Consider the following 26505-nt stretch of genomic DNA (forward strand, 5'->3'; position numbering starts at 1 on the left):
GTTTCGAACCTCCTCTTTTCTTAAACCCTTTTCTTGCGCGTTTGGCTCGCTCCACGCGATTTCATACCCGTTCCGTGAATTTCTTTTAAGAGTTAAACTTGAAAATGAGATTTCGCGTACGAATCGACAAGTATGAAACTTTTGTAGCTTTTGATAGTTTATGTATCTTTATTTATCTTTTGTAAGGAAGGAAATTTTGTCACTACATTGAAGTATTCGTTATTATATTTTAATAATAATAATTATTGAGATTCGTATTTATTTCCTACGTTTTCCAGGGCGATGAAATATCGTTCGATATGTTTCATTTTTGTTATTTTTAAGTCGAGAACAGATCTTACAGTAACGTGCCCTCACACTCGCCGTCTATTATTCTTATTTTTCTTATACGTCTTTATCTTCTTTATCTCTATCAATTTCTTAAGGAATAGAAATAATTTCGTTATTTAATAACGAAAGATTATCTTGAACCGATGATAACGTGCTCTCACATTCATGTCTATTATTCTTATTTTCATCCTCTTGTGCTATCTTTATCTTCTCTCTATCAATTTCTTAAGGAATAGAAATAATTTCGTTATTTAATAACGAAAGATTATCTTGAACCAATGATAACGTGTTCTCACATTCATGTCTATTATTCTTATTTTCATCTTCTTGTGCTATCTTTATCTTCTCTCTATCAATTTCTTAAGGAATAAAAATAATTTCGTTATTTAACAACGAAAGATTCATCTTGAACCAATATCCAAATAACGTGCTCTTACATATTCACCGTCTATTATTCTTATTTTTCTTATGCTACGTCTTTATCTTTATTGCTATTTTCCTTCTTCCTAATTCAATTTCTTAACGAATAGAACTTATTTAATAACGAAAAATCAAACTTATCCTCCAACTAATTTCATTACCATATTCCATGCTTACAAAACTCGAAAACTTTGAAAATAATATTTCTATTCTTACAATTATCAAATTAGGAATAACACTGAAAATGTATTTCCAATTTTAGATAAAAAAATCTAACCTAATTCGGCAGTATATTATTCCACACTTTATAAAATTATAAGCTAATTAAATTATATTCTAGGAATCTATATTCGCGAAGCGATATTTTAAAAAAATCAAATGTAAATAAATATTGTCGATCGAATTATCGCATCGAATAATGACTGAGAGTCACCATTCGAGCGCAAAGGATTAATATTTCGATCCTTACTCTCTTCTATTCTTAAAAAAAGAAATATCCAGAGAATAAGAAACCTGAACATCCATCGTTTGAAATCTCTTATCAAAAGTGAAAAGTGGCTCATAAATTTATTACATTTATATTATATGTATAAATTTATTATATTTATATTAATAACTCATAAATTTCCCTGGCAATCGCACGCGTGCAAATATAAATTACAAGAACTGAAAAACTCCGCTTCTCGAATCGACCTTTCTCCCTCCGAAGGGGACAACATTATCAAATGATTAAATTTTTTTATCTCAAATTAAAACTAAATTTTCGTTTAATTATCGTTTAATTTAAAAATATCGTAAAATTTTCGTTTAATTTATGTTAATCCGAGTATGACAATCGTAAGAATAGAAATATTATTTTCAAAAAAAAAAAAAAAAAGAAATCAAAAAAATATTATTTTCATTCATATATTCGTTAAGAAATTGACAACGCGGTGGAAAAAGAGGGGAAACGAGGTATTGACACGTTCAACAGGTGGCTGCGCGTCACACGCGGAAAATGATAGATGGCGATCCACGGCGAAATTCTACTCCACGCATTCCAAAGGAGGACTCTATTCCCCTGTACATCTCGTGGATTCCGCGATCGAGTCGATCTGTATCGAAGGATGTATATATATATATATATGTATGTATATGTGTGTATTTATTTATTTATTTATTTATTTATTTATGAGGCTCGTAGCAACAAATTAAAGCATCGACATCAATCACGCCTCCTCGTTTTCGCTTTTCTCCATTTTCTCCTCCTCCTTTTTTTCCCCCCGCGGAAATTCGTTTAACGATGACGCGTGCGCTAATTCTCTAACGAGAATTCTCCCGTAGATCATCGTAGGACGCGGTTCTTGCGTTTTACGTTGCAACTATTAGAGCGAGTTGTTAAGAAGCTCGATAGGGGTGATCGATACGAGGAGATAAGATACGAGATTTCAATCTCCTCGAGATGGAATTTTTTAAATTCCGTTTCGAAAATTCATCGAGATTGTTCACACTGAGAGAGAAATTTTGTAATAAAAATTCCACACGATTCGTTTATCCATCTCGATTTTCTCGATACTCTATATATATCTTGAGAGAAAAACAGAAATCGTTGAATATCGATCGAATCGTCTTACGACTCGATTTTAGATATATCGTTTTCGTTCGAAAAGATTTTTAAAATTTCTTGGGATTAAGATGCGAAATTAAGAAAGATTCGATTAGGGAAATGTCCAATCTTGAGAGAAAAACAGAAATCGTTGAATATCGATCGAATCGTTTTACGACTCGATTCTAGATATTTCGTTTGAAAAGATGATTTTTTAAAATTTCTTGGGATTACGATGCGAAATTAAGAAAGATTCGATGAAAAAAGAATCCAATCTTGAGAGAAAAACAGAAATCATTAAATATCGATCGAATCCTCGAGTCGTCTTACGACTCAATTTTAAATATACGTTTCGTTTTCGTTCGAAAAGATTTTTAAAATTTTTTGGTATTACGATGCGAAATTAAGAAAGATTCGATTAGGGAAATGTCCAATCTTGAGAAAAAACAGAAATCATTAAATATCGATCGAATCCTCGAGTCGTCTTACGACTCAATTTTAAATATACGTTTCGTTTTCGTTCGAAAAGATTTTTAAAATTTCTTGGGATTGCGATGCGAAATTAAGAAAGATTCGATGAAAAAAGAATCCAATCTTGAGAAAAAACAGAAATCATTAAATATCGATCGAATCCTCGAGTCGTCTTACGACTCGATTTTAAATATACTAAAAAATATATAATATTTCGTTTTCGTTCGAAAAGATTTTTAAAATTTCTTAGGATTACGATGCGAAATTAAAAAAGATTCGATGAAAAAAATATCCAATCTTGAGAGAAAAACAGAATATATATACTCTTGATTCTTCGATAGCGATATTTGGAAATTTATATTTGGAATATTATATTTGGAATATTATATTTGGAATATTATTTGGAAAAAGAGAAAGATTCGATAAAGTATCGATGATCATCACAATGTGAACCACCGTAACGACCTATGCAAGATCGTATTGCTTTTTTGCCGAAAATAATCTAAATTCCATCGTTCCAAGATCCGAGCAAGTTCCGGGAGAGTTTAATACGAACGCGAGATCCGTCGTTACGCTTTATTTGCGTATAGAGCCAATCTCATCGACATCCTACACTTAATTAAAGAAAAAGAGTTATCCGCGCTTATTACCACCAAGTAGTAGCAACGTTCCCACCGCGATTCGATATATCCACTCTCTCCTTCTCCCCGTCTTCTTTAAAAAGGTAAAATGGTAAAACGCTCGATCCCGATGAATTACACAATATACGAACGCGTTATTCGCATCTCCATCGCGGGAGAAGACGCGACCGAGTTGCGGCGAAAAATAAGATGATGGAAAGATAAATGATGAGACGGATCGAAGCCGATGGATCTCGATATTTTTTTATTTATCGATATTCTTTTCGGGATGCGAAACGAACGGAGCGGATGATCGACGATAAAGCCATTTCAATCAGAGGAACATCATTGATAATCAAACGCGGTAGGACCGCAGCGTCACGCAATCTACGTCGCTAGAACGAAGGCTGGAACGCCGATGATAGGAAACGACAGGCGTCGTGACTTTCCGCTCGGAATATTCACCGTTGTTGAAAAACGAAAACTCAAGTAGGTATAGATGTGTGTGTATATGTAACTGAGTAACGTGCTATTTTTCGAATACCAAAGGGCTAATATAGGCGCGTGTAACAGGTTCTTCGATTCTATATTTTACCAATTTTTGCTATTACGAGTAATAATTCGTTTATTAATAACGATCTGTGGTTATCGAGTTTAACGTCGAGTTTAACGTCGTTTCCGAAATTTGCACAGGATTCTTTCTTTCTTTCTTTTTTATTCCCAGAGAATATTGTTGAAATCGTTTCGAGTAGTAAGACGCGAGGATTCGATCGATATTCAATGATTTCTGTTTTTCTCTCGAGATTCGATAACGCGACATCGAATCTTTCTCAGTTTCGTAGCTTTAAAAATTTTAAAAATCCACCTTTTCGAATGAACAAATTAAACGTAATTCTAGAATTGAGTAAGAGGATTCGATCGATATTCAAAGATTTTTTCTCTCAAGATTGGACATCCCCCCAATCGAATCTTTCTCAATTTCGTATTGTAATCCCAAAAGAATTTAAAAATCCACCTTTTCGAATAAATCAACGAAACAATTCTAGAATTGTTTAAGGATTCGATCGATATTCAAAAATTTTTTCTTTCAAAATTGGACATCCCCCCAATCGAATCTTTCTCAATTTCGCATCGTAATCTCAAGAGAATTTAAAAATCCACCTTTTCGAACAAACCAACGAAATAATTCTAGAATTGTTTAAGGATTCGATCGATATTCAAAGATTTTTTCTTTCAAAATTGGATAACGCGACATCGAATCTTTCTCAGTTTTGCATTGTAGCTTCAAAAAATTTTAAAAATTTACCCTTTCGAACAAACCAACGAAACATAATTTTAGAATTGAGTAAGAGGATTCGATCGATATTCAAAGATTTTTTCTTTCAAGATTGGATACCGCGACATCGAATCTTTCTCAGTTTCGTAGCTTCAAAAAATTTTAAAAATCCACCTTTTCGAACGAACAAATTAAACGTAATTCTAGAATTGAGTAAGAGGATTCGATCGATATTCAAAGATTTTTTCTCTCAAGATTGGACATCCCCCCAATCGAATCTTTCTTAATTTCGCATTGTAACCCCAAGAGATTTTAAAAATCCATCTTTTCGAACGAATTCTAGAATCGAGTAGTCGTAAGAGGATTTGATATTCGATATTTAAAGATTTTTTTCTCTCAAGATCGGACACCGCGACATCGAATCTTTCCAATTTTGCATCCCCAAGAGATTTTAAAAACCCACCTTTTCGAACGAAACGTATTCCTACCAACAATCATGCGAACGAGAGACGCGTGAAACTCTCGAAACCCCCTTCCCCTCCCCTGTTCCTTCCCAAGTGTTCAATTTCGCGGCCGATCTGCCTCGTAACCGCGCCTAACTAACTAAGGCCCGAGCGTTTCCGCGAGCGAATCGCGGGGGAGAGAGAGACAGAGACAGAGACAGAAAAAGAGACAGAGAGAGAGAGAGAGACAGAGAGAGAGAGAGAGACAGAGAGAGAGACAGAGAGAGAGAGAGAGAGAGAGAGAGACAGACAGAGAGAGAGAGAGAGAGAGAGAGAGAGAGAGAGAGAGAGAGAGAGAGACGCTGTTAGGTCATCGACGTCCCATCGATCTCTCTTACCTCTTCCTCTACTCGCCAGACACCATATTGTTGGCGTTCCCGGTGTTCGCCTCTGTAATTAGTAATTACAGAGGCCGACAGAAGTCACGGCTCCGGAAGCGAGCCTTGTCCGCCGCGACTCTTCCATCCCCCTTCGCCCCGTACCCCTCCGCTCCTCCGTCTTCGGTAGGAGAGGAGCAACATTTAATATCCCCCCGGGGAGAATTGTCCAATAAAGCCGAGTCATTGATTGGCAAGACTGGTTGGTGGAAAAGGTGGTGTTGGTTCACAACAAATAGGCCCGGATAAATCTTGGCCTCGATTAAATTTCCTTGGTGCGTTTCCTCGGATCGGGCGACAAGGACGCGAATCATCGTCGCAGGGGAGGGGGAAAGGAGAAAATAGGGGGATTAATAGAGGGAGAGGGGGATGAGATACGGTGCCTCGTAGGCATTTCGAAGAGGGTTCTTGGAATTTTGGATCCCTTCGATTTCTTCGCCGAGTTTACGTGGATGTGATCGAGGAGGAGGATATTGGAAAATAAATTTTATAGATTTCGAGTAAAGAATTTCTTCGAATCTTCGATTTCTTCGTCGAGTTGCATGGATATGATTGAAGAGGAGGATAAGTTTTGTAGATTTCGAGTAAAGAATTTCTTCGAATCTTGGACCTCTTCGATTTCTTCGTCGAGTTTGCATGGATGTGATCGAGAAGGAAAATAAGTTCTACAGATTTCGAGTAAAGAATTTCTTCGAATCTTCGATTTCTTCGTCGAGTTGCATGGATGTGATCGAAGAGAAGGATATTGGAAAATAAATTTTATAGATTTCGAGTAAAGAATTTCTTCGAATCTTCGATTTCTTTGTCGAGTTTGCGTGGATGTGATCGAGGAGAAGGATATTGAAAAATAAATTTTATAGATTTCGAGTAAAGAATCTTCGATTTCTTTGTCGAGTTGTATGGATGTGATCGAGAAGGAGAATAAGTTCTACAGATTTCGAGTAAAGAACTTCTTCGAATCTTGGACCTTTTCGATTTCTTCGTCGAGTTTACGTGGATGTGATCGAGGAGGAGGATATTGGAAAATAAATTTTATAAATTTCGAGTAAAGAATTTTTCCAAATTTTCTTTGTCGAGTTGTATGGATGTGATCGAGGAGAAGGATATTGGAAAATAAATTTTATAGATTTCGAGTAAAGAATTTTTCCAAATTTTCGATTTCTTTGTCGAGTTGCATGGATATGATTGAAGAGGAGGATAAGTTCTATAGATTTCGAGTAAAGAATTTCTTCGAATCTTCGATTTCTTTGTCGAGTTGTATGGATGTGATCGAGGAGAAGGATAAATTCTATAGATTTCGAGGGGCTTGTTCAAATCTTGGATCTCTTCGATTTCTTCATCGAGTTTACGTGGATGTGATTCGAAAATAAATTCTACAGATTTCGAGTAAAGGGCTTTTTCGAATCTTGGATCTCTTCGATTTCTTTGTCGAGTTGTATGGATGTGATTGAAGAGGAGGATAAATTCTACAGATTTCGAGTAAAGAATTTCTTCGAATCTTGAACCTCTTCGATTTCTTCGTCGAGTTTACGTGATTCGAAAATAAATTCTACAGACTTAAAATAAAGAACTTCTTCGAATCTTGAATCTCTTCGATTTTGCATTCACCGAGTTTGCATGTTTGATGTGATCGAGAAGAAGAATAAATTCTATAAATTTCAAGATAGATTTTTAATTTACAATAAATTTGAATAAGAACTTTCTTTCAAAATGGAATATAATATTTTCCAGATTTCCAATTCATTAATCCCAAATCCAGATAAGAAAAATCGTAAAAATAGAACATATCCTCGATACAAACAAAATAAACTTCTTCACTTTCACAATTAATATTTTCCCTTTGTCCCATAATTTTAAAAAATCTTTCGCCTCCTTCGAAACGAAATTAATTAAATGAAACGAAACGAAATGAAATGAATTTCGCCACGTTCCTTTTCCCCTATCCTTTCCTATCTAGACCACCTCTCCATAGCTTCCATATCTTATCGATACGGGGCATGGAACACACCTAAGCGCAAGAAGATCGATCGGTGAATAGGCGAGTTAAATGGGCGAATGAATAACGGGCCAGCGCGGAGCGTGAAGAAGATAATTGAATGAGAAACGAGGATTTTTATCGCGCCACGCGGATGTTGCGCGTCTATCAAACCGGAATGAAAGCGGCAGCTCTCTCTCTCTCTCTCTCTCTCTCTCTCTTTTTTCCCCTCCCCCCTTTTTTCCTTTCCCCTTTTCCTTTTTAGTCGGGGTCCACGCCGGTTGCGATAGGATCCCGATAGGAGGTCGAGCATTCGCGATACACGTTTCACGAGATTTATGTAATATCGGGCAATGGACAACGAGCAACTTTGCTCTCGGTTTTACTCGCTCGCTCGCTTGTTACGTGGGCCGCCGATTGCGCGGATCGTGCTGCGACCGTACTTTCGCTGTCGATGCTTCGACTATGCGTGTAGAAAGCTCGATTTACCGCGAAAACGTGTCAAAAGGTTTTTCTTTTTCTTTGACAGAGAGAGAGAGAGAGAGAATATATATATATATGTATATCCGCATTCCCAACCTTGACACGTGTGCGAATTGGTGAATCCTTTTGAAACTCGATACCGAAAATTCGTGACACGGTCCTTTCTCTTTAATCCTTGCGAATCCATAAGCCGATTTCAGCCGATTCGATGCGCCAGCGTATATATATATATATATATATATATATAATTATTCCAACCTCTCTGGCTTCTAGATCAAAGCGTTTAAAATTGATTTTAACGCGGGGACTTTGAATTGTAAAAAAAATTTATTCTTGTAAATATTTATGTGTGTGTGTATATGTCTGATTCATGAATATTTATTAGAATCAGAGAATTATTATTTTAATTGTATATCGAATTGTTCATCAAAATTTTTGTCATCCAAATTTTTCCATACATTTTCTACGTTCGAATGTGCAAGGATATTACAATATCCAAATATCTCGTGAATTCTATAGATTTCGAGATAGATTTTTAATTTATAATGGATTTGAATAAGAACTTTCTTTCAAAATGGATGTCCTCATCCATACGTTCCAACGTTTAGATATTTTGTTATAAATTTTTTATATCTGATTCACAAAATTTTCGATTCACTATTTTATATTATAATATGCATAGGATATTACAATATCCAAACATTTTCTTACTATTCAGACATTCCTCGTCCATACGTTTCAACATCCAGATATTTCATTTATAAATATTTTATATCTGATTCACAAACTTTTCGATTCATTATTCTATATTCTAATGTGCAAGATTTGAATATTATAATATCCAAACATTTTCTTACTGTCCAGATATTGCTCATCCATTCCAATGTTCAGATATTTCGTTATCCAAATATTTCATATCTGATCCACAAAATCGAAACCTTTCGATTCACTATTTTATATTATAATATGCATAGGATATTACAATATCCAAACATTTTTTTACTATCCAAATATTTCTCATCCATACATTCCAATGTTCAGGTATTTCGTTATCCAAATATTTCATATCTGATCCACAAAATCCAAATCTTTCGATTCACTATTTTATATTATAATGTGCATAGGATATTACAATATCCAAACATTTTTTTACTATCCAGATATTTCTCATCCATACATTCCAATATTCAGATATTTCGTTATTCAAATATTTGATATTTGATTTACAAAATCCAAATTTTTCGATTCACTATTTTACGTTCCAATGTGCAAAGATACAATATCCAAACATCCCCATCCATACGTTCCAATGTCCAAATATTTCATAATTAGAATATATTTCATATATTCTAATTCACAAAATCCAAACCTTTCAATTCACGTTTTAATGCAAGGATATTACAATATCCAAACATCCGTATCCATACGTTCCAACGTCCAGACATTTCGTTATCCAAACATCTTCTTACTATCCAAATATTCTTCATCCATACATTCCAATGCTCAAGTATTTCCTTATCCAAATATTTCATACCTGATCCATAAAATCCAAACCTTTCGATTCACTATTCTACATTCTAATGTAAAGATATTACAATATCCAAATATCTTCTTACTATCCAAATATTCCTCATCCATACATTCCAATGCTCAGATATTTCGTTATACAAATATTTCATATCTGATTCACAAAATTCCTTTCAATTCACTATTCTACGTTCTAATGCAAAGATATTACGATATCCAAACATCTTTTTACTATCCAAACATCCCCATCCATACGTTCCAATGCCCAAATATTTCATTATCCAAATATTTCGTACCTGATCCACGACATACAAAATCCAAACCTTTCGATTCACTATTCTACATTCCAATGTAAAGATATTACAATATCCAAATATCTTCTTACTATCCAAATATTCTTCATCCATACATTCAAATGTTCAAGTATTTCCTTATCCAAATATTTCATATCTGATCCACAAAATCCAAACCTTTCGATTCACTATTTTATATTATAATGTGCGTAGGATATTACAATATCCAAACATTTTTTTACTATCCATATTTTTCATCCATACATTCAAATGCTCAAGTATTTCCTTATCCAAATATTTCATATCTGATCCACAAAATCGAAACCTTTCGATTCACTATTTTATATTATAATGTGCGTAGGATATTACAATATCCAAACATTTTTTTACTATCCAGATATTTCTCATCCATATATTCCAGATATTTCGTTATCCAAATATTTGATATTTGATATTTGATTTACAAAATCCAAACTTTTCGATTCACTATTTTACGTTCCAATGTGCAAAGATACAATATCCAAACATCCCCATCCATACGTTCCAATGTTAAAATATTTCATATCTAATTCACAAAATCCAAATTTTTCGATTCACTATTCTACGTTTTAATGCAAGGATATTACAATATCCAAACATCCGTATCCATACATTCCAACGTCCAGACATTTCGTTATCCAAATATTTCATATCTAATCCACAAAATCCAAACCATTCGATTCACTATTCTACGTTTTAATGCAAAGATATTACAATATCCAAACATCTTCTTATTATCCAAATATTTCTCATCCATACGTTCCAATGCTCAGATATTTCCTTATCCAAATATTTCATACCTGATCCACAAAATCCAAACCTTTCGATTCACTATTCTGCGTTCCAATGCAAAGATATTCCAATATCCAAACATCTCAAATATTCAAATATTCCCCATCCATACGCGCAGACAAATATCCAAATATTTCGCCAATTCATTGTTCCAAACGCGCGCAAATATCAATCCGGAAATCACTTTTTCACCCTTATTTAAAAAAAAAAACCCTGTTAATAAATTAAAACCGATACCGAGGAACGCAGCGAGGAGGAAGAGAGTTGAAACACGAAGGAACGTTATCGACGGCGCGTAAACCAAAGGAATGCACGGTGCACCATGACCGTAAACCTAATGGTTTCTGTCATTATACGAACCACTAATTATCGGGGAGATTGATGGGGACTTGGCTGACTATTAAGTGGCCGCAAATGATACGCGGCGGCCCGATCCCGGCTAACGTACAAATTAGAAACGGATAGGAAAATACAGATCGTTAAAGTTTAGACCCGATTTATTCCGATTCGAGAATACGGTCGCATAACTTGGCGCGATACGCGTATACGAATCTTTGTTTAATTAAGTTTTCCTTACGCGAGGCGAGTAATTCGAACAGAATTCTTGATCTGGATGGTTGGAAGCAAAGCCTCTCCCTCCGTCCCCGCAATTAAAACCTCGCTCGCAAACTTAGATCTTTATCGCGAAAAGAAATAGTTTAATATCATCCGCGATAAACGAGCTCTCTCGAATTATTTATTCGATTTAGAATCGGATGGATTTCCCGTCGAATGGATTAACTTTTGGATCTTCTCCTCTCGGCAATTTTTTTTCGATTGGAAATTGAAATTTCGCGTAATAATTTAAAAAAGGAACGAATTTGAATTTCCCCAATGATCGATGCATTTAATGCGATTGCTTCGTGAAATTTTCCTTTCGAGAAATTTTTTTATAAATTTTTCAATTTTTGTATATTTTTGTGTTATATAATATTTCGAGTATATCCCATCATCGGGTATTTTCCTATAATTATTGTTCCTAACGTAACAAAAGAATGTAATGTAAAAAGAAAAGAAGCGAGCTTAAAATTAATCTTGGCGATTAATCGAAACTCCAAGTTGGTAAATTGGAGTTTTTTTCCGCGTCCGAGAACGCCATCTATTGCCATAATTCGATTATTTTTCAATGCACGCGATATCCTTACCCTGTACAAGGGAACTTTTACCATAAGATGGAACCCTCTCCCTCCCCCCTCCCTCCCCCCGTGTACATACGTGCCAGTCTTAATCTGATGGTCCCTTATGGCGAAACTAGAAGTGGACAAGGGTACAAGGCTCGTTATGGGAATTCGATTCTCCTAGAAAATTCTTCGAAGCCTCGAACACCGAGATTTCCAGGAAGAACAGCGTCGGTCGTGTTCGAGAGGCGGGTCAATGCCAAACTATCGTCGCAAGTATTTGACGAGAGTCTCTCATCTCGTCGTTATTTGTCGTAATATATAGGCGTTACTCGTGCCTGTTACGTGATGAAGTTTGGAAAAAAATATTTCGACGAATGTTTCGAAACAACACAAAAAAAAAAAAATGTTATCGAGTAATATTCAAATATATACTCGAAATATATTTCACTCTTCACTTCGATGTGAATCCATGTGAAACAACGAAGTTGATCGATCAATTTCAAGGTTCGATAAATTGCCAACGCATGGTGAGTTTTAAAAGTGGCTTTGTCGGATAGATTGATTATCGTTTGATTGAATGGCAATCGTACGTAACGAGAATCAATCGAAACACGGGATCACATGCGTGATACATCTGTTATATTCGTTGTAGGAAGTTGCGTCCGATTCTTATGCTTAATAATATATTCTACGAATACGGGTCACGGTTCAGGGATAATCAATTTGTTATCCACGAGTATCCTCGTGGATCCGTCACGTTCTATTCGCTTGATTAAAACGTCTTTGAATATTTTTGAATGTTATGCTCGGGGAGACGATTTGTCTATAGATATTTTTATAGAAATCGAATTAGGATGCGAATTGAACGTTGTAATACGAAATATAATGGGTATATATTTTTTTGCCATACCTGTGCATTAAAATATTTTAAAATATCTTTTAAAAAGAGATATTTATTGAAATATGTATGTTAATTCCATGATATATATAGGAATGTGAACATATATAATAAATAATGCGTAAAACATGCAAAAACTGGACCGAATAAACTTTGTTAAGATTTTGAATCGATAGGTTAGGCAAAAAAAAAATATAAAATTAATGAAATATGTTCATCATCTAATGATGAAGAAGAAAAGAGAAATAAAGTAAAAAATTAAAATTAACACCATCTTTGAAATATTGCAAATGAAATATACATAAAAGAAACAGAAAATATAAGAAAAGTATAAAAATAAGGTAAATACGTACCGTTAGCGCCATCTCTTCGCTTTTGAAGAGATATTTCTTTGGTATTTCCAAAAAGGATAGAAAATAGTAAGAGAAGGATAAAAAATAGTATAAATATGGACTATTAGCGCCATCTCTTGAGTATCAAAGATATCTTTTAAGAGATAAAAATTGACTACGAGCGCCATCTCTTGACTATTTTGAAAAAAATATTTCTTTGGTATTCCAAAGATGGCACTGATGCGATTTATCGACGCAACGCGATTATTTATCGACGCGACACTAATTTTTAAAATCTAAATCTAATATAAAATTTAATATTCTATAAATGAAAAGTTACTTTAAATATCATATATACTCGATAATAACAACTCGATATCATAATCGCTATATCATAAATTCAACAGAAATAAAATAAAAAATAAAAAAAAAAATAAAAAAAATAGGCTAATTCATAAGTATAATAATTGAAAGCAATCGCGATATTTTTTACAACGCAACACTAATTCAAAACGCGAGATTTTTAAACGCAACTCTAATTCAACACGTTATTAATCAATCGCAACACTAATAAAAAAATCACGATTTCCATAATGATTGGATCCTGTGGGCCTGCATGCAATCGGCCAGATAACACAACAACAAATACTACATATTAAAACGAGCATAGTGACAAAGTAGTAACAATGACTTCCCATTCTTTGGACCCCAAAACAAATCCAAAAAATGAGAAGCCATTCGTCGCAGCCCTCTTCGTGACAATTTGTCGGGCCTCTTCGGTCTTCTTTCTTCGGGCGCGATGCCCGCTGAAACTTACAACTAGGCTCGAGATTTCCTAATAAACGAAAAAAAAGAAAAAAGAAAAAGAAAAAACAATCTGAACGCGTATGGACGACCAACGATCGCAGTGACCATTGTCCGCGCATGCGCAGAATCTCGAGCTCAACGGTCGCGACCGCGAAATTCGAAAAATCGAAAGAAAAGTCTCAGCTCCATTCTCGATTTTTCAAATTTGATTTCCAGAAACAGATTGTCACGCGAAAACGCGCCTACCCGACCAGAGACTGTGACAACCTGCCCGGCCCTACCTACTTATTAATTAACATACACACCAGAAAGTATGCTACCTATCCTACCTAACCCTATATTTAAAAAATGACAAAACAGGCATACCAACACATTCATTCAACGATTCTCAGGCATAATACCCGGGCGCAAAAGCCTACACTAGGGAAAGCGTCCCGGGACACCTCCGACACCCGAGCTTGGCACACTACTTTCACACTCTAACTTTACGTACCTTTTAACTGAAATCGATTGACGATGGCTAGTGATCATTGCATAAATCGCGATGAAATATTACGTTTCAATTTTAATTACGAAAATTTGATCAATGAATTCTATGTATTATCTTTGAAAGAAATTATTGAGATAAATGGTACGAATTTCGGTACCGTTATTTAATAAAAAAAAAAATAATAGAAAAATCCGCGTGTTTTATTTAATAACAATATTAAATATTTTTATTGTAAATTGATAATTATGAATAAATTTATAATCGTAACGACGCAATTCCACAGCCTAACCACACACACGCAATGTGGAAAATACGTCGTGCACTATCACTAACTCATCGTCAATCGCTGTTAAAAATTAATAAATTAATAAATCATCGTGCACATTACTTCTCTCTCACCCAAGTAGCACCTGGGCACGTGAATGAGATCGAGGCAATGAACACGGAAGGGGTTAAACCTGAAAATCCTGAGCTAAAAAGATAGATTAATAATGTTTTGTATCTAACGGGCTAAAGAATTTCAATCTTATGATTTCATGATATTTCAAATTTTTAAAACTCAATTTTATACTTTACTTTTTATCGATATAAATTGTTCATTAAATATTTTATAAAAAGAATTATTAATTAAAAAGAGATATAATAGAAGATTAGAATACAATTCATTGAAATAATTGATTAAGAATTAAAAATTAATATCCTCAGACGATTTCTCCATCAAAGCATATTTTCGAAAATGTGAAAGAAATTAAAAATTTTTAGCTTTGATTTCAAAATCTGTCTGTCGCGAAGTGTCTTCTTACACTTAATATTTAATATAATTTCGAGAGGAATAATTAATTTGAAAAATTAATAATATTTAAAAAACGCGATGTGCAAGAAGACCTAGCCTAATTAATAATAAATAAAACACAGAAAATATTACTACTCATGGGTATAATAAATACCCATGGTCACTATGCTCGTTACACAAATCTACGTATACAACCAATCATCCGTGTCGATTCGGACCTTTCGTCCTACGACATGATTGAATGACCGGAGGAAAAAAAATGCATGCGACTCACCATTAGATGCGAAGATGTTGCTGATCTATTAGAAAGTGGTCCATCGTGAAGAACATCATTGTGTAGGAGGATATGGAAGCTTCTTTTTGAGAGAAACACTGATTTTAATATGTATCCGAAACGAACATTTTAAACTATTAACTATTAAATTATAATCGATGAACAAACTGACTCTAATTTCGCGTTATTTATTTCAAAGAATTTAAGTAAACTATTACGAAGCAAACACTGACTCTAATTTCGCGTTATCCATTAAAAAATTTAAATGAATTATTCCGAAACAAACACTGATTCTAAACGATTAAATAAGTAAATAAAAAATAGTTTATTATTCAAAAAATTATTAATTATAATAATAATTAGTGATTGAATATACGCGTATTAATTAAAAAATAATATTTAAAAAACAAAAAATAATATATATTAAGAAATATAATTACTGAAATAAGTAGTACCTGCTACAAATTAACACGTCTAATCGGTACGAATTTCGACGACAGAATGACGCGTTACGACTCGCGACATTTCTATTATTGAAATTTGTATGGGAAGGAATATGTTCGATAGATTGACAACAAACATATATGGAACATATATATAGAAATATATCGAACATATATATATGGAAATATTCTAAATACATTTATCATTGAAATTATGTTGACAATCGAATAATAATTTACACAAACGAAAATCACAATTGTAAAATAAATGTTTAATAATATTAAAATAATATTAAAACGAAATAATAATTGAAATCAAATTCGAATCGAAGGCTTGATACAAGCAACCGGTAATTGTCAAATAAAAGAGTATCGTAAATGATAAAAAAATATAAAAAAACTATTTAATTTTGAAATATTGCTTAATGATTAAAACAAACACATATTATTCAAGACTATAAGGCAATAAATTACACAATTAAATATATAATTACACAGAATTTATGAAATACAATCTATCACCATAATTTTCAACTGTAGACTGACGTCATGCGCATTACAATGCGCACTAAACATTATAGAAGTCGAGATGGCGCTATTAACAGCGGAAGGTAATTGTAGTGGTAACTACGTAAGTAATAATTAGATGTAAATTTAAAACTGAAAATTTTTAAATATGAATTATAATTTTTAAGATTATATTAATATTTTATTAATTTCAAAATTTATTAATATGATATAATAATTTATAATATAATGATATATTTATTAAATATTGTATAAAATTTCTTTTGACATCAAAGTTATTTGTATATAATATAAAATTATGCGTAAATTTCAAATACACGTTTTATTCGTTTATTTATTTATATTTTTTCGTTTTTATTTATTATTTAAAATATATTTATTTATAACTACAATTGTTTCGCATGTTTTATTCGTAATTATCAATATATTATTATGATCGGATGAAAAATTGTTGTTTATTATCTATAAATGATAAATTAAATATTTTTTGACATAAGTGATTTATTTTTTAAATGTTTAATTATTTTTTTAACTATTTATTTATTAATTTTATTTTTTAATTATTTATTTGTTTTTTTATTGATTCATTATATATGCAATAAATTTGAACATTTTTCAAAGAGATGGCGCTACTAATTAAATGGTAAAAAAGAATTATATTTTTATATTTTTATCATACATATATTTTAAATATTTTGTATTTTTATAAATAATATATATATATATATTTATTTTATTTATATTGTTTAATGTTATATTAACTGTCTGTTTGAGATAATAATTAATAATCGATATGAAGCTACTGAATTAAATATGAATTAATTATAATATTAATGAAATAGAACATATCAAACTAATATTATTGAATATACTTCGCTCATAACTTTTTTTTGATAAATTCTTCTTTTTAATTTGAAAAACTCTTCAATAAAGATCGATAATCATCACTACAGCAACAGATTGCAATTAACTGATGTTCTTTGCAACTATTCGCATGCAAAAATCGACAATCCGCTAATTTACATTGGTAAGGTAAATCGTATGTATAAGGATCTGTGCAGCAACATGCATCGTGCAATAATTTTTCTCCGCAATAAGGAAGAACAGAAGTGTCGCACAATGGACATTTCCTGAAAAATAAAGAGAAATTAGAAAATTAAAAAATTAAAATTTGTATTAGCAATTAATTACAAAATATACTTTACTTGTTTTGAAGAGGTCTATAAATATAATCCGTTAGAAAATTATAATATTTAATATTGTCTTGATATGACTCCGTTTGCAACGTTGATGTGAATGGTAATGTTAATTTTTTTTCTTTTGCTTGATTGTCTAATATGCTGCTCTGTTCACCTTATTAGCATATAAGTTAAAAAAGATAAAATATATAAATATTGTTTCAAAGTTAGAATTGAAGAATTAAATATTTTTGTAAACAAATAAAATAAAAATGTACATCAATAGTATCTTCTGAATAAGATTGATAATTTTGAATGAAATTATAAGTGTCAATATACTCACTTGATTCAGCAATAGTATACGATTGTATAATCAGAATGGTGGCGAATATTACCATGATAATATGCATATTTTTCACTAGATATCGAGACACACTTTTTAACACTTTCGAATATAGGTACACTTTCGGACAAAATAAATTTCTGCAGATTTAATTTCAATTTCTTTTCAAAACTTATGCAACGTATATAGTTACAACACGCTCACTTACAGTAGAATCACTTTAATGGTCGATCAGCAAATACCCGTTACTCGTAACAGATTCAGATGTTCCTCTCTTTTTAAAACGATAAGTAAAAAATGAGATCAATCGCTAAACGAATTCTAGATAAGTTTCTAAATCTATTTTTAATCGTTTCGTTAATAATATTTTTTAATGTATTTTTTATCGTTTTAGATTGAAATTTCGATTATCTTTTCTGAGATTGAGAAAAAGTGCGAATCAGGGACGAATTTTGATTTGATAGAAAGTTAAATACTGTACAGATCCGGTTTAATTTCGCAACCATAAAATTTTATTGCCAACCATAAAAAAAAATTTTATAAAATTTTTGTCTTATGGCCTATATAAATTATAATAATTTCCTTTAGTTATTTAAATTATCTATTATTAAAATATTATTAAAAATATTTAATAATATTTATATTTTGTTTCGTCCAATAAGTTTTTTATACGGTAAATTCTTCTTTATCTTAAGTAACGATAATGTTGCAATAATTCAATTGTGAGCAAATTTTTACGCGTCTCGTGTAATCGTTTTATCTTATTGTTTATAATTAAGGAACTATCGTTTACGTAAAATTGCATCACATCCGCAACGAAAGAAAAAAATTAAAATAAGATTTCAGATACACGTTTGCACATTATTCGTTGCATTTCACCCATTAAAATACAAATACAACCACTATTATATTCATTTATATTTCTTTGTACAATTACATTTCTTCATATACTATATACACGAGAAATCGCAAAAATTGTTTCTATCAAATTAGTAAAAATTTCACTTTCGTTGCCACGTGTCATAAACATTCATTTGTCTTTAATATTTCTTGTACGATGAAAAAATAATTTATTAAAATAAAACTTTTATGTATATATAAAATATTTGGTATTAAACGTGTATTATTAATTAGGCCGGCTGAAAGAGCAACCTGAGCACCGTTAATATCGCCAGGAACTTTATAAGATTTATATTCGTTGATGATCCTGCTGCATTTGCTAAATATTTCCCTGAAAGAAATGAATTTAACGTGAAATAAAATTCTACAACTACTAGAATTTAACAGAAAATTGCCTAAGAAATATCTTACAATGAATAATCTTTCTATTAAACTTTTAATATCTTCCAAGATATATTTTTTATGAAAATTGTTCTAATCTATCTATTCTTCTTCGTTCTTCTATTAATTATAAAATTACGCTCATTTTACTCGCTCTCGTCAATTTTGCGTTTATGCAACAATATCTAATATGTTTTATCATAATTATAATTAAAAAGTAACTTACAAATAGAAGCTAAGTAAGAATGACAACAACATTCCCGTAACCTCGCGTATTCAGCACAATCTCCAGCTTGCACTTTGCATTCCTCGGGCCCGACACGACAAGTGTGCGTCACGAAGGGAAATACCTCTGAAACAATAGATTCATAAGTGCAATGAACAGAATTTCGATATTTAAGAAAAGTTTAAAATCAATTTAAAATAATTACATATAGAGATTACATTAGAAATTCGTTCAATTGGTCTCATATCATATGAATATTTCGATAAATACTTTTAATTTTTTCAAGAATATTTTTTTTACAGAATATTTTTAATATTCTTTAACTTCAATTGTTTTATGGGAGCAAAAAAAAGTTTATTTTCAATTAATAAAGTTTTAACTAATATTTTTGGATTTATAATGGAGATATCACGATAAATAAAACTAACCTAACTTTTATTACTTGTATTAACGATCAATTCGTAATGAGAGTATTAAAGGTTTCCAATTTCATATCAATCGGAACAGAATACTTAATAATTGATAAGAATACTATTCGAATTAAAATCATTATCTTAGAATGTTCAGAAGTTAATTTATAAGAGGAATTTCTTTCCTTTAATTTTTTTTTTCTACTAGCAGTGGATAAAATTTTTTGAATTATTTTTTATACGATCTTTAATTATTTATGGAATGAATAGAATGAATTTTCATTATTATTTCTAGTCTACTGTTATTTATAGTATACTGTGCATAATCGAATCGATTGATTAGAAATAAGCAGAAAGAAGAACGTGTGATTCATAAGATTGATCAAAACGAACTCATGTATTCGATTCGTGTACACGATGCGTGCAGCAATGCAATTTTATTGCTACTACCATCATTGTCATTCGCATAAACTTGGCACGCATTAACAGTAGCAAGACTAACTAGCATAAAGCGTTGTTACAAAATTAACTGTTTACAGGTTTTTCAGGAATCATTAAAACGTTTCTCGTACGTTACAGCTAAAAAAATACTTATACAATACAAAATAAATTATTTTAAGGACTTATCTTCAACATAAATTTTAATGTTTCACTTCAAAAGATTAATTATCTTTCTCGTTAAAAATACGCAAAAATTATTTATCTATACACAGATAACTTGTTAAATATTTACTTATTTTATTTTAAAAAATGTATCTATTTGCAATTATTAACATTTTTAATATTTTTTTTAAAAGAATTGTTATTAAAAGAAAAAATTATTAGCAAGTTTTCATTTGCAAGTAAAAAGAAAAAAAAAAGACAATGAATACCCTAATGAAAATGGCGGACGATTTTAAACAAATAGATATTACTTATTTGTGCGAAACAAGGTCACCGGAAAGATTAAACTAATTAGAAATTCGAATAAATGGAATTAGAGGTGAATGGCCGATAGCTACGTAAAAAGTACGAACGAAGAACGCGCGGAATACCCAAGTGTTCCTGTTTAACGGCTATGCGACGTGTTTTGCGTGAATCACCTGGTATAGCCACCCTGTGCGCGAACGCATTATACTCGCGTGTGCCTGACAAGGATGAATCGTTAAACGAACAACGATGATTTCCTGAACAGGTGATTGTCCTTCCGTTCAGCTGGATTTGAAGATACTTCGCAAAAATTCACGTGTCATTCTTCAAAGTTTCTCTTTCTCGAAACAAAAAATGTTTCCATTTTATATTTCGTTGCGGATCAGATATTAGATTGATCGAAAATATTTTCGTGCTATTTATTTTTATAATGATATATCTATGCTCGTTTCTACTTTAAAAATACATAAAAATGTTTTATCTTCGATAAGAAGAATATTATATTTCGTTCAAATTTTTCGTTCAATAACTTCGTTGATAACAATTTGGAAAAATTGTTTCATTAATTATAATATCCTATATTTTTAAATTTAGATCACAAGATCATTATTATTCCGTAGTAGGAATTATAAACACTGTGACAATTTTAGATTCTATTATCATGATTCGTTGCGAAGTGTTGCATAATCAAACCGACATCGTTTGTATGGTCAATTCTTCACGCACGAATTGTTCGCACACACATCGTTCTTTCTTTTGATCGATTTTTACACGTAAATCGATGAAGGACACGCCTAAAAACACAAGCAACAAGTAATTGTAAAAAAGTGAAACAAAGAAATCTATTAGAAATCAAGGTGATGGTTCCATTTTCCATAATCATTGCAACATTGAATGTATAATGCAATATAGAATATAGAAAGTTTTGCATCGTTGTAAGACTTTTCCAAAAGATAGAAGAACATTGTTAAAGAACTTACCGTTAACACTGCCATCGCAACAACAATGATCATTTATCACACTTTCATCTTTGCAGTAAGTCATCTCTGTATTCGTGCAAGGCTTGCATCCTGGGATTGGTCCTGCAAAATTGAACGAAATATAATATTCTTCTTATTGAAGATAAAACATTTTTATGTATTTTTAAAGTAGAAACGAGCATAGAGCATTGGAATCTTTTATAACATAGAAAGAACATCCCATATTCCTTAAGTAAGTAAAAAAAATTACAGATTTTTAATGTTCAATTAATTAAAAATTACATTTCATTATCCTCGTTTCGATTATAACATAGAACTGTTATTAAACGAGACTATAATCTCATCAAATCGAGAGAGTACATGTATAATTCACATTAATTGGTGTCTCGAGGTTTTACACAATTGTTTTGAAATTGTGTCGTGATGTTGTAGATTATACTGATGTTATGTCATCTTAAATATTTAGATATTATTATTTATCATTAAATAGTATATACATAATAATAATAAAATTAAATTAAATTAAATTAAATCTGGATCTTATTACGATTAACCTTATTACAAGGATACAGTTCAAATAAAAAAATAAAAAAGCTACCAGCGAGCGAAAATATTAAAATTGCATGAATTACAGATATTGATTTATTCAAGGATAATTTCAGAAATAGCATCAGAAATACTACTATTCTCAGAATTGTATATATGTTGCAAATCACTGAAATATACGCTGACAAGCTGAAATCGTCAAACAAAACAAGTAACCTTGGTTTTTCACTTCCTGTTCACGATAACTATTACGTTTGAAAAAAAAAAAAAAAAAAAAAAAAAACAGAACAAGAAGATCTTTTTTTTTTCTAACAATTATATTTTCAGATATCAAAAACAAAAAAAAAAAAAAAAAAAAGAAGGTAGCCTTTGCAGATCATGCAACAAATCTAGAATCTAAATCAAGCGACAATCATTCGATCGAATACCTTTCACATCCATACCCGCTGCAATAGTTGAACATAAAGGCCAATTAATAAAATGAGATTTCTTCAAGTTATAATTGATCGTGTGAGGTTGAAAGTAACCGAAGTATCTGTTTAAGCGGATCAAAGGGAAGTTATTTTCGGAAGGAAAGATAAATAGATTTTCGGTGCTTCGTAAAGATGCTTTATAGACCAGACGTTAGAATGAAGTCGGACAAGGGGCTTCAAACATGTAACGCTTTTAGTATTGAAAAGTGGGATGTATGTTAAGTACGTTAAGTTACCGGGATAGAGCTGCAACTTTTTCGCCTCGTTAATTGCCTCCTCGTAGAGGACTTCATGCTCAAGGAAATATTCCTCGTCCGGATGATGGTTCACCACTGTGACCGATTCGAGATCACCGAGGATCAGGATCAGTATCAACACTCTAAATGTAGCGGCGTGGTTCATGCTAAGCCCTCTTCTTCGACATCTTCGATAATCGTCGGGACCTCGATGCTTTTACATGGATACCGCTCTCGCTTGATTCTGCTAATAAAAAATAAATTATTTATGAAATTACTTACTAATTTTTTAAGATGAAAATGATAAACAAATAAAATAATTTCGATATATTTTCTATCGTTGCTGGCGGAATATCTTTTCAATCTCTCAAATAATTTCGTAATTTTAATTTTACCACCATTGTCCACAGCTTTTTTATATAGTTTTTTCTTCATTATCCAGACTTGTTTCATACGCATAACATAATAATTGTCGTAACCGGAAGTATATGCAAGATTATAGGATAAGCATACCGGTGGGAGGGTACTATACGATATGAACGATAACGATTGTTTAGCATTATCGTCATCCAAGGTAAGTTTTGTGAAAGAACTTTTATATTCAACACGGCTGTTATCAAGGTGTACGTACATTTTATACAAATATTCTTCCAACCGTGTAATCGTTGCGTCAAGCAATTTTTTTCCGCCGCCATTATATAAATATGAAAATCTATTTAACATTATATTTTTAATAAATTAATTAATTGCATTTATCTTCGATATCTACATCATCAAAGAAAATAAATATTTCAATGCTTGCTTTAGTCATCGGATTAAATTACGGCGTAAATTAATATTAAAATTATATAATTGCATCACCTTATCGTTAAATCTATTATGCATATGCTTGGCTTATGTTCTAATGTTATAAGTTGCACGCGAAATTCGTTCGTGTAGTTTTGATATCGATCGTTCAATTCATTTCATTTTGGGAATGATTCATCCTTGAATGTTACCCCTGTTGGGTAATTTTCCTCGAGTTATACGTTATCCTGTTTTCATATCTAGATGTTACAAATTTTATTCTTAGCTTTTACACAAATAATATAAGTTAAAACAAAGGATATGTTTAAAGGAAAGATAATAAAAATAAATTATAATAAGTAAAGACAATTAAAAGACAGAGAAAAAAATTATTTATAGATGAAATTTGAATCAAAACGTATTTTGATGTACACAGAATGACGATAAAATAGTCCAGCACACCTATAAACGAAAAGATTCAAACAAACGGAACGATCCATGATCTTCGGACAAATACCAATGTCTATTTGTGTAACATTACAATTTTGCTATATCCGCTCCGTTTACGCTTTTCTTTAAATATCAATTTTGTGAAATATGAATTTCTCAAAACAATTGTTTTGTTCATAAATTACGTTTCGATCCTCATCACGATTCTCAATTTACAATACCTATAACAAAATGTTTTATAATTAATATCTGAAACGCATACACAGGTTTGACAAAGCTGTATATAATAAAAAAAAAAAAAAAAATTACAGAGTGTGGAAGTAAAAGAATAGTGACAAGAAAAAACGAGATAAATACAAGAAGTTACATTCGCTTTGTGAGTCACAATGACAAAGACAGATGATCGTTAATTAAACCCAATTAAGGGCCCTGTACGCGAAACACGGATGTCTTGACTTTTCGAATCAAGGTGGTATCGCGGTATGTCTTCCTGTTAATTGTTGTTCTCGTTTTAAACATGGATATTTCGTTTTTTTCATCAGAATTCAAGAAACATGGATAGAGAATTGACCGTAAATACATTTGAAGACGTAAAGTTAATTAAGGTATTGAACACGATATGACAGAAAGCGGACACGGTTTATCTACTTGAGGAATTACGTCATTACAGTGCTCGTTTTCTGGAGACTTTGAAGAAGACTCTGAAGAAGAAGACGTGTGAAACATGGACAATGTATATAAAAGAATAATGGTAAGAATATTGAACGAAGTTAAATCAAGGTTAGTTATAAAACTATTAATGTTGTAATTTTATAACGCGACAAGGAATCATTGGCATTAAGATTTCAATTAAACGTAGGAGTATTTTCTAATTTTCTTGAAATAATATTTTTAAAATATTATGATATGTTTAAATATAAAATAGTTTTTAATAATTATAAATAAATAAAGATATAATATCAATTATTAGATTCCATTAAATAATTTTTTACGTGCAATATTTTAAATTAAAAACTGATATTAAATTAGCTATTTTTGTATTACATTAATGCAAAAAATCTCATTAAAAATTTGTTTTGAAATTATAAACAAAGTGAAAATTCAAATGTTTTGTTCATACTTTAGAATAACAATATTATTAAAATTATTAAAATTCGTATTTCAACAAATCATAATTGACACAAATGTTTATTATAAGAAGTTTTCATCTTCTTATCTCAAATATTAAAATAAAGATGTTCTTCCCCCATCGATAATGAACATTGACACTTGTAGCGTCTACGCAAGAAACGAAACGTTTGTTCATATCTAAAGTCGATTTTTTTAATTATATTTTCGAGAAGAATCACTTTATCTTTATCAACCTTTGACTTCGACTCTTAAATTATCTCTTTTCCCCTTTTTTTACTATGGTAAAGAAGGAAAAGATGATAAAGGGGAAAGTTATTACACTTATCTTCTTATCGTAGCTGAAACCTAATTTTAAAAATTTATAAATTTGATTATTTTATAAAATAATTTGTACAATAAAATTATCCAATTTATAGAACATCTCGATCAATGTACATATACTTTCATTTTATTCTACATTTTCCGTACAAAATATTGTATATATTGTATTTTACTTCTTAATAAAATAAAAAAAATATAATGTAATATAATATAATAACATAATATAAAATATTCTCTCACCATTATTTCACCCCATTGAATACTCGAACAATCCATTATTGAAAATCCGTTTTTCTCGATCGAATCTTTCGAAGTATCATGTTCAAATTCACTGGCACAAAATAATTTCAATCACATTCAACGAATCACCTGCATTATATTTATATTCCTAGAGATAAAAATGAAAAGGAAGAATAAAGAGAAAGATGAAAGAAAATATCTGTTTTTCTCGATTTAAGAGTTTAAAAGTTTATAAATTGTTGCATTGTTGATAAAATGTGAATAAGAGAGAATGAAAAACGTAAAGTAGTTATAAAATTTTGTCCGACTGGATAGACGTACGACCGTCGAACACTACAGGCTGCGTTGAACTGTCGGCCGAGGGCTGAAAAGAGTATTAGGCACCACTACCACCATCACCATCGTACTGTTCCATACTACTGTTACTACAACCACCACTATTATAACCAAACTTGTTTAAGACGCATGTTTAAGACAATGTTTAAAAAATATTTAAAATTATTTGAAATTAAAGTTTGGTTTATACTTTCACTTTTTGTTCGTATACGTATGTACAATATCGTGATTTCTATTTAAAAT

At 31.4% G+C, this 26505-nt stretch overlaps 2 protein-coding genes across 3 annotated transcripts; both read right to left on the minus strand.

Moving 5' to 3' along the window:
* Positions 1–17294: 17294 nt before the first annotated feature.
* LOC122714952 lies at positions 17295–18943 on the minus strand. The gene is made up of 3 exons (XM_043936764.1): positions 17938–18943; positions 17622–17769; positions 17295–17546 (listed from the first exon to the last, which is right to left on the minus strand). The coding sequence occupies exons 1-3, from the start codon at positions 18002–18004 to the stop codon at positions 17324–17326; spliced, it is 438 nt and encodes a 145-aa protein (XP_043792699.1). The 5' UTR covers positions 18005–18943; the 3' UTR covers positions 17295–17323.
* A 40-nt stretch (positions 18944–18983) lies between these two features.
* LOC122714950 lies at positions 18984–26495 on the minus strand. 2 transcript variants are annotated; one of them, XM_043936763.1, is made up of 5 exons: positions 25927–26495; positions 22999–23245; positions 21744–21845; positions 19445–19570; positions 18984–19168 (listed from the first exon to the last, which is right to left on the minus strand). In XM_043936763.1, exons 2-5 carry the CDS (start codon positions 23162–23164, stop codon positions 19068–19070), a joined length of 495 nt encoding a protein of 164 aa, XP_043792698.1. In that variant the 5' UTR covers positions 23165–23245; positions 25927–26495; the 3' UTR covers positions 18984–19067. The 2 variants fall into 2 exon arrangements, with proteins under 2 accessions (XP_043792698.1, XP_043792697.1); XM_043936762.1 differs by having other exon boundaries at positions 22999–23242; positions 25927–26494.
* Positions 26496–26505: the final 10 nt, after the last annotated feature.

This window comes from Apis laboriosa, unplaced genomic scaffold (assembly GCF_014066325.1).
Source record: "Apis laboriosa isolate Shangri-la unplaced genomic scaffold, ASM1406632v1 scaffold34_cov151, whole genome shotgun sequence".
NCBI lineage: Eukaryota > Metazoa > Arthropoda > Insecta > Hymenoptera > Apidae > Apis > Apis laboriosa.

What these genes read in the sequence shown, in the direction of transcription:
- LOC122714952 (XM_043936764.1), bottom strand. Translation starts at nt 18,004, where the DNA reads ATGCATATTATCATGGTAATATTCGCCACCATTCTGATTATACAATCG. An exon ending in GTATACTATTGCTGAATCAA is followed by an intron (nt 17,770 to 17,937) that starts GTGAGTATATTG and finishes TATGCTAATAAG; the next exon opens with GTGAACAGAGCAGCATATTA. An exon ending in TATAGACCTCTTCAAAACAA is followed by an intron (nt 17,547 to 17,621) that starts GTAAAGTATATT and finishes TTTATTTTTCAG; the next exon opens with GAAATGTCCATTGTGCGACA.
- LOC122714950 (XM_043936763.1), bottom strand. Translation starts at nt 23,164, where the DNA reads ATGAACCACGCCGCTACATTTAGAGTGTTGATACTGATCCTGATCCTC. An exon ending in TTGCGATGGCAGTGTTAACG is followed by an intron (nt 19,571 to 21,743) that starts GTAAGTTCTTTA and finishes CTATTGTTTCAG; the next exon opens with AGGTATTTCCCTTCGTGACG. An exon ending in TTCTTACTTAGCTTCTATTT is followed by an intron (nt 19,169 to 19,444) that starts GTAAGTTACTTT and finishes CATTTCTTTCAG; the next exon opens with GGAAATATTTAGCAAATGCA.